General features: G+C 35.2%; 1 protein-coding gene across 1 annotated transcript in view; it reads left to right on the forward strand.

Annotated features, from left to right (window-relative positions):
• LOC128997990 (ubiquitin carboxyl-terminal hydrolase 15-like) overlaps positions 1–15,615 on the forward strand; it is a 51,974-nt gene extending 36,359 nt beyond the window's left edge. The window contains exons 10-16 of the mRNA XM_054423885.1: positions 1,888–2,108; positions 2,960–3,219; positions 4,165–4,284; positions 7,379–7,562; positions 9,957–10,210; positions 11,780–11,868; positions 14,576–15,615. Of these exons, the coding sequence (XP_054279860.1) occupies positions 1,888–2,108; positions 2,960–3,219; positions 4,165–4,284; positions 7,379–7,562; positions 9,957–10,210; positions 11,780–11,868; positions 14,576–14,656 (1,209 nt within the window). The 3' untranslated portion in view covers positions 14,657–15,615. The remainder of the gene's footprint in view (positions 1–1,887; positions 2,109–2,959; positions 3,220–4,164; positions 4,285–7,378; positions 7,563–9,956; positions 10,211–11,779; positions 11,869–14,575) is intronic.
• Positions 15,616–16,287: the final 672 nt, after the last annotated feature.

Genomic DNA, 16,287 nt, shown 5'->3' on the forward strand with positions numbered 1-16,287 from the left:
CAGCGTGCATTGTGGACGTACCCAAAGGCTTATTTTTTATTGAAACTGCCATGTGTCTGCTTTGAAGCTACTGTTTTGTGGTAAAATGGTATTTTAAAAACCCGCCGAAATTTGTGAGTGGACTGTATAAAAATTAATTAAATTGTAAAATATTTGCGAAAAATTGGAGCACTTGGTGTCTTAGCAAATGAGATATGATGAATTATTTTAAGACATTATATTAACTGTTTTATGATATATTCACTAACCATGAGTTGTGGAGAAGGGAAGCCTAGATGACGACAACATGGCCGATACCCACGCCATGAACTGGATAAGCTGTTGGGGAAGACGATGGAGGTACACTGTCCAGACGTGTGATGGGAAGAGAAGAGAATGTCCAATATAAACACTTTTCTTGATGTCGAAACGACGGGTTAGTTTATATGAGCTCAAGAAAATGTTATTGTAGGCAATGTTCACACGCGTTCACGGAAGCCGCACAAGAAGTTCACGTTGAATGGGAGCTATCACTTTTCAGGGAGTTAATACACAGTTAAAAAATACAATTTAAAACATACAATTATGTGTAACACGAAATAGAGAATATGGGGGCCTAAGGCTACAATTACACTGTTAATAGAGAACTGTCCCAAGTTAAATGAGCAAAAAATAGAGACTTGATGAACCGGAGTGTTACATCAAGGAGCTTTTCCGAAAGACTGACGCTTGTGGGCATCGGGAATGGACGCGTCCAGTGGTCACATGACCGTCTCGACCAATAAATTTATTGCTGTATTTTAGTTCACCAATGAGGGAATACTTAGACCCCTCTAAGCAAGTAATGTTATAGAATAACGGGACCTCTCTCTATCTCTGTGGAAGGGATAACAATAGAAAATCGAGATAAAGCAGTGCTGAGTTGCCTGACAAATAATATTACATCAAATATTTATACGAAATACTGAACAGCTACCTTCACAAATACATATGAAAATTAAAATAAGCAATAAAGTAAAGTCACAACTATAACATGAAATACAAGATAAAGCGTTACTTATCACTCAGTCATGGGTCTCTGTTCGCACTACGACTAAGACGTGAGGAGTAGTAGAGATGTATGGAAATAAGGGATGGTCGGGTCTCGAAATTCCTGGAAATTTTCAGGAAATTTTAAACCTTGTTCTACGCAACAAGAACGTGCATTTCCTGTAAGGTGTGAGAAGGAAAATCCCGTCTCGATCTCGTCTCAAAATTTTATGAGAAATAAAAAATCCCATCTCGTCTTATCTCAAACTAAAAATCCAATCTCGTCCATCTCTAATGGAAATATAAAGAATTTATTAACTATGTGGTATGCAACAAGCAAAAAAAATCTAGAAGTACAGTGAATTTAAAAGGTGCCTTAAGCCTGGCTTGTATATTATGAGAAAAGACACGGGTTGTCTCGACGGTTTACAGTCATATAAGAGTGAAACAGCTCGCGATTTCATGGCAAGCAACCATCCGCAGAGAGGGTTCAGATTACCTAAGATTTGAGAATAGAGACAGTAAGCAATGTTTATAAATTTTGAAGAAAATGATTTGGCTTAGCAATACATTAAAGAAGAAGGAATGGATACACAACTAACTTACCCAAGAAAAGAGTTCCAGGCAGTTGAAAGCATACAAAAGTTCACAACACAATTAATTTGATATTTCGCCCCTACAAGGAGGTATCAAATCAAAAGTAGGTAGGTAGGGCCCCTACTTTAGAAGGAAGTATAGGTGAACCCCGGAACTGTTTTCTTAGGTAAATTTTAGCTTGTTTTAATGATAATTCATAATTTTGTATTAATATAATAGGTTTTTTTTCATACTCACTTTGGTCTAAATATAGTACTAATGCACTGTGATCATTATTTGCAGGTGCGCTATGTACCTTATGATCAATCGCTTAGTGTGAGGGATGTGATGTTTGTTGTACCTAAGAAAGGAACTGTTCGAGACGTGGCAAACGAACTGAGCAAGATCACCAATATAAGACCCGAACTAATGGTAATTGCGGAAGTAAGCAAATGCCACTTTCATAAATTCTTTGCCATGGATGACCCCGTTGAATCAATCGATGACAGAGAAAAGATATTTATGTAAGTATTCTCAGTTACCAGATATGCAGCTCAAATTGATAAGTGTTTCATGATTTACGATAACTAAATGAGGAGGTGCAATCATTACTATCAAATAATAAATCAAGAAAGTTTCTCAAAATGAAATCTTTGATAAGTGTGCTACTTTCCCTCCATTGGCTTGTATAGGCTTCAAGTACAGAATGGCCCATTTCAAGTGGCTGGTTAGGATTTTTTAAGCAATAGGAGCTTAGCTAGAAAATTATGTACGTTTCTGAGAAAATTTGATTCAAGGGGCTAACATATAAACAATAAAAGTTCATTATATATAAAACTGATATTTTGTACTAATATAGGACTCCTTGATAGACTTGACTGAAGAGAAATCTAATCCTGAATGAAATAGTAGACAACCAATTTTTTCCTCCATAAAAACATAAAATTTCTTTCCAAACCATTTTGTTGAGCTTATAAAAACAAATAATTTAGTACATTTAATGTTATGTTTTTAGGAAAAAGCATTTAGCTTGGATTAAATAAATTTATAGGATGGAGAGGACACAGCTAACTCACCTGATGAAAGGTTGCAGACGAGTCAAAGAACACATAAAACACACACATAACAATCAACACACATAATAATATCAAGTATTATTATGTGTGTGTTTTATATGTTCTTTGACTTGTCTGCAACCTTTCATCAGGTGAGTTTTTAGCTGGGTCCTCTCCATCCTATATATTTATTTAGTACATTTAAGTGTTGTTCTGTGCTTAATGGTTAAGAAGAAAATTACAAAAAAACTGTAAATTTAAAATTCATATGTTGTGTACTTGACATGAGTACTACCGTACTTACAGATTTTTCCTTAAAGGTACAATCTTCCAGAACATCTTGGCCAAGGTGTGGACACTAAATTAACAGTCTTGCCTATCGTCTTATGGGAAGTTCATGACAACAGGAACGTGCACTTCCTCAATAGTCTGTTTGGAACACCGTTCCTGATCAGGCTTCCGCCAGGTGTTATGTCCTACAAGACACTTTACGATCTCATCTGCGGACAACTGATTCGATCATTTGGCGGCTACTTAAAATCAAATGTTAACAACAGCTTATCCATGGATATTGAAACATGTATGTTTGGAATAATTTATTAAGTAGAGTGCTAAATCCCCCTGTATAACTAAACAAATGAAAAGTCCTGTTCTGTTATATGGTTTAGCAAATTTATTAGGGAATTTATATCTCAATAATGTAAAAGTTATCTTTTGTTTTGTTTAGTGTACTGAAGTGACCTTAAGCTTCCATCTTCTACAGTTAACTGTACAATCCATGCGTCCAATTAAGACTTATTACAAGTGTAAAAAAAATAATAACATTTGGAATAAACAACCTTTTTAGAATTGTTTATGAACCTCTGGTATGATTACAGACCAAATTAGCACCTTCCACAATCACAGATTTTTCTACTAACAAACAGGATGAACAAAGCCTAATTAATGAGGCCAACCAACTTACAACTTACAGATTAGGGCATTTACCGTATTGGTTTCTCTTTCTCAACCTCAAGATATTAGTGTTTTTTCCTAGCTGTAAAGTTGAGCTTGAAACTTTCTTTACTTGGTGTGTTAGGATTTAATAGGCCTAGTGAATTTTCAAATTACCTCAATGTAACAAACTTCAACAAAGAACAAAATACTTGATATAAAAAATGCTTGCTTTGGTCCCTACAAATTAATATAGTTATTTGTTTTAAGGGCTACATAGGTTCATTTAGTTGATTCAATTAACGTTCACTATGTTGGACGTCGGCCTTTATAGAATTTATCCTTTTCAATATAACCTTGAACATTTGGTAATGGTCTAAATGATTAATTATATAAGTAGGCCCTAACTTAAATATGATCTTTGATCTCCAATGTTAAGGTGGATGCCATATATATTTTTTTTTTCATTTGTTACAAATAGCAGCATTCAAACGATTCATAAACTTTCAAAATTTAAATTTTGTTGTGTTTCTAACTTGCTTAATAAAGTAATTCTTGGATATTATTTTATTCTAATTTAAACTGTTTGTAGCTGTGAGGGATCGAGAAGAAAGGAACAGCAAACTTTTTTCACCAGTTCTAGTAAACACGTACTGTTATGACAATGTGAAGAAAATTGCAGATAGTGAAAATGATGTCTTTGAAGTTCCAGGTAAGGCTAGTTAGTTCTTTAAAATAGGATTTGCCACCCTGTGGTCTGCAGAGGTCACATTGGTGCTAAGTAGAGAGTTGATTACCCGAAGCAATTAGGTATTTGGGTTGTTCAAATAACTGATTTTTTGTATATTTGGCCAATGATGGGGAATATTAGGTGTTATTTATCCTTGATTCATAACATCGAAGTAAATTTTTATGTGTATTTATTACTGGTCTTTCACCATGAAAATGGTTTTCCACACAAATTGTTTGATGGCTTTATGGTTCTTTTTGTCAGATATCAAAACATTTCCAACTCCATATTCCCGAGCTAAACTAGATTCATTTTCACCTTTTGAATTGCTTCGATATCTTAAAAGTTTTTTCAGAAACACTAAGCACAACGAGTTTATGTTTCAAAAACGTTGTTAATCATAATTTAAAAAAAAAAAACCCAAATAGTGTTCAACAGACACAGGGAACAGAGTGGAAATGGCACGCACAGGTATAACCAGACGAGAATATTTCGACAAAGGCAACACCTGGGCAGCAGTCGCTCGCCGAACTGGTGATGGGAGGGAGATTTAAGCTAGATACTTTTTTCATTTCCTCCATTCAGTTAACCGATGTTTTGGATGACCATGCTTTGAATAATCAGTGCTCTACTGTACTTACAAATATTACTGTATGTCAGGATTGTTTGGGCTGGTGTGTTAGTGTCAGTTCATGGCCCATTGGCAAGCATGTATTTTCACACATTGTAAATATACGAGGGCAGTTCTGAAAATAACCTCAGCTTGCTTCTTGCGTGGGAAGTTGAGGGGATAGTGCCACCATTCTTGCGCCTGTGCGTGTCGCAGGTCACTCTACATCCAACTGTGGTACCGTAGTGTAAAGGTCATTTGAGCGCTAGTTTTAATGAGTGAAGAAGTAGTTCGGGAATGAGTTAGCTTGTTTAAAAATGGCCGAACGAACGTGCATGATAAAAGAAGTGGCAGGCCATCTGTGGTCAGTGATGAACTGGTTGAGAAAATCAACGCAAAGATTCGTGACAGTGGACGCATACAATTTGTGCTTGGTGGGTCCCAAAAATCCTTTCGTAAAAGCACAAGACTCAACGAATAACCTCAGCTCTGGACTCGATACGACAAGGAAGGAGATATTTTTTAGAAACAAATTGTGACTGGCGATGAAACCTGGGTCAAATACGTGAATCCTGAGACTAAAGAACAGTCTAAGTTGTGGGGTCATACGGCATCGCCCCATAAACCAACAAAAGCCCGCAAGATTTTTCCAAAAAAAGCTCATGGCAACTGTGTTTTGGGATTCCAAAGGTTATGGAATGTGGTGGAACAATCAATGTGTATTCGTACGTTGAAACTCTGAAGAACCTAAGTTAGTCTATAGATATAATAAGTTTTTAAGTGTCCAAGGAAACTGTGTTGAAAAGTAGAAGAAAGGCATAGTTTTAAGATGCATTCAATAAAAATCTTGTTTCTACTTCTGTGATTGATTTATAGAAAAACGGAGGTTACTTTCCGAACCACTCTCGTACTCAACAAGACATTAGTGCAAAAAGGAAATTATTTTGTTATATCAACAAAGTAAAAACTTAAGTTGCATTTGAATTAATAGCACTCAAGTAATATGAATTAAACTAAAACTCTTGCTCCTGGTGCCCAGTACTTCACTTAGCTATTCAAATTGTGATAATATAACTTTCTCGGGGAAGGACCAACTTTAATAAATAACAAATATATTCCATCCATAATTACTGCCACAAGACTCTGTGGTAGGTAAAATATTTAGTCTTGAAAATTGTAAAAAGGCTGGGAAACACTGTATTATACATTTAACTTTGCATTGCTTACGAACAATACCTGCCTTGGAGGTAATTAGTTTAAGTTACATCCATACTGCCATGGATTTTGGTAGAACATTTGTCTGGAAATGTGCATCACATTCAGTTTTAGATAGTTTCGGTTATTGAACAAGACTAGTGTTGAGTTTTGTCAGGGTGCGTAGGTAGCTGCTGCGGTGTAACCAACAAGGTGAATCTAAGTGCACAGTAAACTTTTCTGTATGACCAATGGATCTTCTGTGAAAAGTGTGTTAAGTTCAAAATTGTTATTTCTAAAAACTTGTTGATTTTGTGATTCACTAACGTTTTATTTACTGTACTTTCAAACTACAAATAATTTTGTAATTTGTATTTTTTTCTGATGCTGTTTAGTGCTTGGGATAAAGGTTTTGGTTACAAACTGGCATAAATTAAAGCTTTTCAGCTTCAGAGATTATTAGTTACCTAGGTTGATTATAATGTTAGTGAGGAGGAAGAATTGGCATAAATATAACTGGTATATAATTGGTATAAATATAACACACAGTAAGTGATGTGCAAATTTAATGGTGCAGCCAACAAGTAGGCTTGGCAAAATTTTTTATTAGGCCTAATGCTAGGATATTAGTAACCATATAAGTCAAATAAAAAAATTTTCTATAGGTATACTTAAAATTAAATAGTTAAATGAAAACAGCCATTAACACCAACCTAACTTATTTAGGCCTAGGCCCACTTTACTCACAACTACTCAACTCGATTCTAGATTTTTACTCAAATACCATTTTATTGAAAAAAATGCCTTTTAAAGCAATTAAAATTAGGGGAAATTTAATTAAAAAATTTATATTTTATTCTACATCTTAACATATATTGTATTTTTAAAAAAGGTTTAGGCTTGATTAACTTATTATTTTTGTAATTACGTTTATTTATAGTATAAAAAAAGCTCGGCTCGATAAAAGCTTGAGGGTCGGCTCGACAAAAGCTTGAGGCTCGGCTCGATTGAAAATCTCAGCCTCGCATACCTCCAAATATATTTATATTTATTAAAGTATTTACAACAGCTTGGCCTCGCCCAGTATGAAAAAACTCCAAGGTCCAATTGATGCATAGAAGATTTATTATTTTTCTTGTTACATAATAACTGGATTGTTATCGTTTTCTTTCTGCAGCTAGTCCATATAGATATGAGTCTATGCCAGTACTTATCCTAAAGTCAGTGGTATACGAAACAAATCTTTAATATTGAACCAATTGCTTTGTACAGAAAGTTTTGGCCGTGAGCTGTTGGCTCTCCAAGTTTCCCGGCAGACGAAGCAAGAGTTCTTCCATGAATCACCAGTTGTAATTGAGGATCACACCAACGGACTCAGACCTTCGCCCAAGCCAACATTAGAGGACTGCCTCACTCTCTTCACTACCACAGAGAAACTTGGCGAGAACAATGCATGGTACGGCTCAATACTTGTCAAAAATAATTTTATTTTGAAATCATTTAAAAATTGAAAATGATAAATTTTTATTACTGCATACTAAATTCAAGTAACAATTCAAACTCAGCGTGTTAGTTTATGTCAGCAGCTTAACTTACACAATTGCAGCAAATGTCTGTTTGGCCGAGAGGTTTAGTGGTCGTTTTCAAATCTGAAGGTTGCTGGTTCGATTCCAAGCAGATTTTTCCTAGACTCAAATGCCATTTGTAATCAGACTATCAATAAATAAGGCTATCCAAGAAAAAGTTCAACGTTGGATGGTAACAAAAACAGAATTTGGACTGTTCCCTTACAAAAAATTCCTAGATGTCTTAAAATAAAAAAATAAAAGTTGTCCTAAACCTATTGTTCAATAATGGCATGGCCAAACTTGAGGATCACCTTAGTTTCGTCACTGCCCGCCGACTGGTGAGCAAAGCAACCATGGAGAAAATTGTGTAGAAGGTTAATGATGTTACATAGAGTACAAAGGCCTAGGTTTTTAGAGTTTTTGTGAGGATAGCAGGCTTACCTGAATGGGAAAGAGTCCAAACTGGTACAAGAAACACCAAACATTAAGAGTATTTCACTGTCAGGACAGCATTTTCAACTAAGGAAGAGAGAGTTTTCTTTAGTCTATTATTTAGATACTAAATTATCTTAGACGAAAACTGAAGAAATATCTCTCTTCCTTAGTTGAAAATGCTGTCATTGACAGTGAAATATTCTAATGTTTTGTGTCTCTTGTGTCAGTTTAAACTCTTTCTGAATCGGGTAAGCCTGCTATATCCTCACAAAAAAATCCTAAAAATATGTTGAGTAGTACCGCCTTGCCAATTTTCACGCTCATATTGTTTCATTCTTGAGATACAATTTTATCCAAGAGTGAATGATACAGTCTAACCTTCATATAACGAACCTCAATATAACAAATTCCTTAATATAACGACATATTTTAAATCCCCTAGAACTGTCCATAAGAAACAATTCTTTCTTTTTTTTCTTTCTTGGATGTATATTTTACCTCTACATAACGAACAAACCATATAACTACCTTGGTTTAACAAATTTTTCATGATCCCGGCTAAAATAAGACACCCGCAATATTTATCATTGTCCGAATTTATCATTGTCAGAACTTCTACATAGCGAATTTAACCTCTAGGCCTACTTAATGAATTGTCTGCGTCGTTCCCTTGATATAATGAACCTCCCCGCCACATTATTCTTTTTGAAAAATCAGTTTCTTCATCAAATGAAATGGAAAGGTGACGTCAAGGCTTGCGTTAACATTTATTCCTCTGCTCCGTTTTACACAACTCTCTGTCTTCTGTCGCTGTGCGCTATGTCACAACTGGTTTCATTCACTGAGAACTGATGACGACGTAATGTTTAGTAAACTGTGATTGTTTGATAAGTGACTAGTAGAATTTTTGGATGAAGAAAACCCTAAGAAAGAATAGAAGAATAAAAGCAAAAATTAAGAATAGCAACATTATTATCTTAACCTGCCTTTTTATTACTTGTTATGTACTAATTATTACTGTTACAAGTGTTTTATTATCTTTAAGTTGGCTATGATCATACACTTTTATGATGACTTATCTTATATTTCTATTGTTTTCAATAAGATTTGTTTGAACTAAGGCAACACCAATGCTATAGTTGAAGTTGATGATTATTATTGACATTCCTCTGTTGTGATAAAGCAGTACTGTAGCCTATCGTCCAACCACGAGCAGTAGCTTACCAAACTCTTCTGTTTTGTTCTGTTCTTTACAAGGTTTATTGCTATACAGTACAGTGTTTGGCTAGGTTTTAGGTGGTTTAGAGTTAGCTGTGATTTTAAACTTACAGTTTGTTACCTGAACCAAGGTCAATGACTAGAAATGTCATGGTTGCACAATATATGATTGCGTAATATTGTATTTTGTTGATAAAAATTGTGACATTAATGGACATTTTTATTTACAAAGTACCGGTATTACAGTGTTTCATAGGTTTTTCATCTTTTTTATACAATGGTTTTTTTTTACTGTGGTTTTACTATCACTGTAGTCTCCCTTCCCCTTCATTACCCCGTATAATCCAGGTTCTACTTTACAATGTAAACACTGTACTGTAAAGTATTGTAGCCTATGCTACTTGTGTTTTAATGAGGTCAAATCTCAACCTATATTGACAGATGCTGCTTCTAAACCTCGACGTAGTGAAATTCCTGCAAACCTAACCTCAATGTAACGAACCTTGTTTTAACAAAATCCTTGCTATAGTGAATATTCTGTTCGGACCCTTAAGATTCGTTATACCAAGGTTGGACTGTAATCTTTTATGTATAAAAATAAAATTGATTTTGTTCTTCAAAAATTGCAGGCACTGTCCCAGATGCAACATGAAAAAGAGGGCAACAAAGAAACTTGATCTGTGGAAGTTGCCCAACATTCTGATCTTCCACCTGAAAAGATTTGCTTTTAATGAAACCCGAAAAGAAAAGCTTGATACCAAAGTAGAGTTTCCTCTAACGGGACTCAATATAGACCATTATGTGGTCAATAAACATAAAGAAAACCTGATTTACGATCTGATTGGAGTTTGTAACCACTACGAATTCCTCATGTCAGGACACTGTAAGTATTTACAGCTCTTTACTTGTTTAGCGATAATTTATACATCAAGGTTCATTTATCTTGGGTTTTCCTATTTTATGACTAATTAATAACATTTCTTAACTATTTGTAAGTCTACAATGTTTACTTTAGTTTAAAATATCAAATGAGCAAGTAACTTATTTTACATTAATTATTTCATTGTTAATTATTTCAAATCATATGAATACACATCTTAATAAAAGTTAATAACTAGTGATTCCAGAAATTTTAGATTCCGATTTTGATTCTTTGAAATCGGATTCCATTATGTTAAAAAAAATTCCTATGGTTGTGTCTGACATCGTCATTGTTTCCCGTGGTCGTGGCAAAATTCTGATCATTTCCTGCGGCCGTGTAATCATAGTCATTGTCCCACGGTGACGGCAAAAATCCTGAAAATCTCCCACGGTAACAGAAACATCAGCAACAAATTCCCACAATCGCATCAATATTTTGTTCATTTCAGGCGGTTGTGTAGACATCGTTATTGTCTCCCTCCGTAACGGCAAACCCCTGAATAACCCCCAAGGTGATGGAACATCAAATTCAAAAATTCAAATTCAAATAATCTTTATTTGTAAGTGGCAAATAACATACATAAATAGTGTCAAAATACAGGTATGAAAAAGTATGATCATCATTATCGTCCTCCATGATCACGGAAAAATCATGAACATTTCTCGCAGTCATGTAGACATTATCGTCGTCTTCCCCAATCGCAGCTGCATTCTGACAGTCTCCAGCAGCCATGTAGACATCATCACCGTTTCCTACGGTCACAGAATCATCATATTTGTCTCAAGCGATTGCGGCATCAGCAGTAATTTTTCCGATCGCGCGGATCTTCGCAGACGAGTCGAGCGAATTCTAGCCATCGGTTCTCGATTCCGATTCCAAAGCCGAGAATTGGTGGAATCGAGAATCCCATCCCTACTAAAAAGCTTATCAGGAATTTATGGTCAAAGATTATAGAAATTTTGTTTGGTGCTACTTAAAATCAGTTAGACGTTTTAGTCTAGACTAGAATGAGAATGCTCTCTTAGTTAAATATGATTGTAATTAACGATTTAAAACTAATAAGATAAATAATGTGGGCATTTTCTTGAACTTGTTTTCCTTTTTTATTCAATCTGTCTAAAATCCAAATTCATGCCCCTTGGTTTTTTCTATTATTCAAAAGGCTTGGTTATAAAACTCCTAATCTACCTCGGGTTATCTGCCTCTTTACTTAGTCTAATCTTGTCTACACAGAGTTTTTGTAACTTTCTGTTGAGTGTGTTATTTGTTTTATTGTATCTTGAGCATACTGTGACTAATTAAACATCACGTAACTATTAAAATAAATTTTTGTATGATTATTTTAGAATAACAATAGTCAACAAGATTAAAACAAAACAAGCTTTGTTATCAGCAATATTTTTGTAATCAATAAAAGAATAAGGTTATCTTGTTGTTTTATTACTCGTTTATTAAGTTTACATCTTTGATAAGTTTCCACTATTCTTTGCATAATCAAGCACCTTTTATGTTTTAATCTCTTTTGTCTAGATACAGCCAACTGTAAGAGCTTCAGGGATGGAAAGTGGTATTGCTTTAATGACAACTCGGTGACACCCATCTCAGCATCGTCCGTACAGGTACAAGTTTGATAATTTAGTTATTTATTTATTACTTGTATTAATACATTCATAAAGCCACTATAATAAGTTTAAAAATCTATCAAAGATACAAAGTATTAGTGCCAAGCAAGAAAAACAATAAACGATTATAAACATGTAAAATAAATTTATTTCCTGATGTTGAAAAAACATCCATCATTCACAGAGCAACATCCAAGGCATTCAATTATTAAATACCCTGCATCACTCTCAGATGAGCCAATTATCCTGGAAAAGCATGAAGACAGCTGTCATTAACTGTGCTCTAGGGTTAGGCACTCCGTTCCCAATTATACTAAAAACAATTATACAACAATTGGGAAACGGGCCACGGGAAATTGGTTTAGGGGCTATGTCCCCGAGGGTATACCCGATCATCCAGTTTCTGACCGGTCACGGGTTTTCCCGGTCATACCTGCTCAGTATGGGCAAAGCCGTGACGCCCGGTTGCATCCACTGCCCAGGCACTCCCTACGACACGGAACACACTCTCTTCCACTGCCTGTGTTGAAAAAGTCCAGCCTGCAGGCCCGACAACATGTAAGACTGTTTTCGGTGGACACGGTCATTCCGATGACCGAGGTTGAGGACAATTATTTGACTTGTGACTCTCGTTCGTCCAGGGTATTTTCTACACTTAGAAGCTCGACCTTGATGGGGAAGCGATCTAGGTGATAAAGGAATTGAATGCCTGAAACGCCACGAGCCCTGAAGGCTTAGGTTACTCTTTGAGCTGACCTGAAGTAGAAAAATGTGTAGGAGTAGAAATGTGCATAAGAGGCACATTGGAAGTTCACAGAAGGAGGTACACATTTTCCCGAGACACACAGTGTGTTTATCAGTTTCCATTAGACAGTACTTAGATTTGAGGAAACCCAGCTCGCTGATCGGTGTGTTTCAGACTACCAGGGTTTACCGATGACCTTGACAGTCATAGAGACGTTCCCTATCAGTATGGCAGTATGTTTTCGGTCTAGCTCCCCCCACCATCTACTGGCAGTAGCCGACGCAGCCCATACACTCACCATTGTAAAACAAGCCTTTTTAAGTTGCTGCTCTGTTGAAATATGTAGATATAAAATATTGCAAATGCATGCCAAACTCTTTTTACTAGTCTAAACTTTATGTCTTCTTTTTTTCTTGCATAAAATAACACATTTGAACTCTTAAAAACCCGAATACATTTAATTAGTTTTTACCGCAGATTTATGCTTGAAATTAACGTGATAGGCCTTCTTTTTTCTTTCTTTTTTGTGACCTATTTTGTAAGATACATCGTCATTAAACATTGAAAAAAGTATCGTGTTTAGGTCAAACATTACGAACATAACGGTACGTCTGGAGCAAACTAATTAATTAGCAAACTTAAAAAAAACTTTGCAAAATTATTCTAAATGTTTATGTACTACTTTTTCGTTTAATAAAATAGAATTTCAATTTAAAATATTGAACTTTCTATTTCTCCTTGGAATATTATTATTATCTTATTATGTTACCATGAACAATTAATTTGGAACTAGCAATATCAGTTTTCTAAAAACATCTACAAATCGGGTTTAGTGAATTTGTAGTTTTAAAGAATTCAGATGGGCTATTTTCTGCAAGAAACAAAACAGATATAAAGGTTTAAATAGTAAAAAGAGTTTGACAAGCGTTAGCAATATTTTATCCCTATATATTTCAACAGAGCAGCAACTAGAAATGTGTTTTTTTAATTGTGAGTGTATTGTGTATTGAGCGTCGGCTTCTGCCAGTAGATGGTGGGGGAAGCTAGACCGCGCGGCCAACACTGAGCCAGCGATCCATGAGTTGTTTATATCGTTGGCTATGAACATCCACTGTGGTTGATACTTGATACCTTAAATGACAGGAATCTAATCGTAGAACACGACTCATACTTAGCATTGAAATTCCTCCTCATCGTTTTTGGCTACTTTAACAAGACTAATCGCCGCATCGGGGTAGGATCTGACTAGACTCGTGGTGGATGAAGTGAAGAACATGGTGCTGGCCTAGATTTCAACTAGCTTGCTTGGTCACGACGGGAGCTCAGTGGGGGCTTAATTTATAGACAGCCCTCATATTAGTACATCCTACCCCAATGATAGTTTTAACATGAATGTTATGGTTGTACAATTTCCAAAGAAGGAATGCTTCTGAGACCTCGCCAAAGGGGATGACATTTGGATTGTAGAAACCACTTTTCTTAAAGGTAGCACTGACAGAACTTTTTAGATGTCACTGCTATTTTACTGTTACTAATGCTTTTCACATGGTTTTAAAAACGCTACCTTTTTTGTTTTTTTTTTAGTTTCATTGTATTTTTCAGTCTCAATTTGGCTCTTTGTCAGTCTTTAGGATTGTTTGTTCTTCGATCATATTTTTTTCAGTGTGTTAAATCTTGTAATTAGTTGTTAATAATTAAGTTGTCGTTTGTTTTATATTAAATCTGCTTCCTCCTCCTCCTCCTCGTCCTCCTCCTCCCCCTCCTCCTCCTCGCTCTCCTCCTCCTCATCCTCCTTGCTCTCATCCTCCTCCTCCTCCTCCCCCTCCTCCTCCCCCTCCTTGCTCTCCTCCTCCTCCTCCCCCTCCTCCTCCTCCTCCTCCCCCTCCTCCTCCTCCTCCTCCCCCTCCTCCTCCTCGTATTATTGTATGTTGAGCTAGACTTATACGTGTTGTTTTTCAGTCGGAAAGCGCTTATGTCCTGTTTTACCAACGAAGACAAGGTACAGTGGCAGCATCTGACGGGGACAAAGTGGACATGTAGATATCTTCAGCCTCACGTGTGGACTGTGTACAGATCTTGTGATATAGCTAAGCGACTGTAATTTAACGTGTAATTTACCATAGCAGAAACGATCTCTCCTCGCTGAATATTTATTTGTGTTAAGAAGCAAGAGACTATTATTCAAATTAATCTCGTGGTTTGTATCAGAAAATATCTTATAAGTACAATGAACTCACAATTTGACTTTTGATGACATGCTAGACACTGATTTTTAATTGTGAAGTGGTTCGTTGTATTGACCACTCGTGTTCCTAAATTTCAATAGAGTCAAATTCATTGTGCTATTTTTTAATCAATGAATATCCAACGTGAGTTGTATCATTTTTTCACCTGTGCTGTTTGATGAACATCCTTCAGAGCTTAGTTTATAAAAATTACGATTAATGGTATTTCACTTTGGTAAAACATTTGCAATGTTCATTTTGACATTATTATGTTTTAACTAAGCAATTTCTGTTTTCTGACTTGGGTTAAGCAAGTTTTTTATGAATAATTTTATGGCTAATAAACCAAAATTTCTCCCTAAATGACCACATTCTCGCTCTTGTGATATTTTGTAGTTATAAGGCATAAGTATTAGATTTATTTTTTAATTGTTTTTTGTTAAACTAATTGTTGAGCAAAGTATGCTATTATTTTGGGGTTGTACGATTTAACAGAAACTGTTTCTCATTTCTGTTGGTTCAAAACAAATACAAATGCAATACTGTACTACTTACCCGTCAATGAACAAAGCACCTTTCTCATTTTTACCATTATTAGTTTACACTGATTCTTCAAACTCATAATCATATTGTGGACTGTATGTCATCACTTAATCATAATTTAACATTTCCATTATATTTCATTCTACTGATGGTTGTATAAGAATTAACCTGATTATGCTTAATGAAAGGAATGTTGTTACTTCACACAGAATTATATTATGCCATTTTCAACTTTTGTGTTTTATATTTTTTAGCTTCCCTGACCTTATAACTGATTTTAGTCCCTTTACAGCATAAAGGGTTGTCTGGTAAAGTTATGTGAGGAACTTAATATTTGTAGATTCAGCCTTGAAGATACCCTAAGTTAATAGTGATAAAAAATGTGAAGAGAATATATAAATCTGCTACTTGTTTTGACATTATTAATGAGAAAATATGCATAGTTGCTTTCTACCCTGATCATAATTTATCCTCAGTACTATACCTGGAGAATATAAATTTATTTGTGTAAAGTTATTAATTGGGCGCTAAACGGAAACTGATACTTTGCAGTTTTTTAACCAAATTTTGTTAGGCAAGTTAGATCCAAGAGTAGCAATCTCCTAGCAAACTTTTGGCGCCGTACAATAATATTTAGAGAATATGTACTCCACAATTTTATTGGTACCGTAGGTCTCATGGTAAGACCTGGACCCGCAGCCGATTTACTTTTTGTTTCCGTTCAAATTCATATATATATATATATTCATATATATATATATTCATATATATATATATATTCATATATATATATATGTGTGTGTGTGTGTGTGTGTGTCCGTTAGAACGATAACTTGAACAAAAATTATCCGATTTTGATGAAATTTGGTACTAATGTGTAAACCTACATTTAATCGAATGAGT

This window comes from Macrosteles quadrilineatus, unplaced genomic scaffold (genome assembly GCF_028750875.1).
Source record: "Macrosteles quadrilineatus isolate MER2022 unplaced genomic scaffold, UCM_ALF_1.0 Scaffold_7__1_contigs__length_78375512, whole genome shotgun sequence".
NCBI classification, from domain to species: Eukaryota; Metazoa; Arthropoda; class Insecta; order Hemiptera; family Cicadellidae; genus Macrosteles; species Macrosteles quadrilineatus.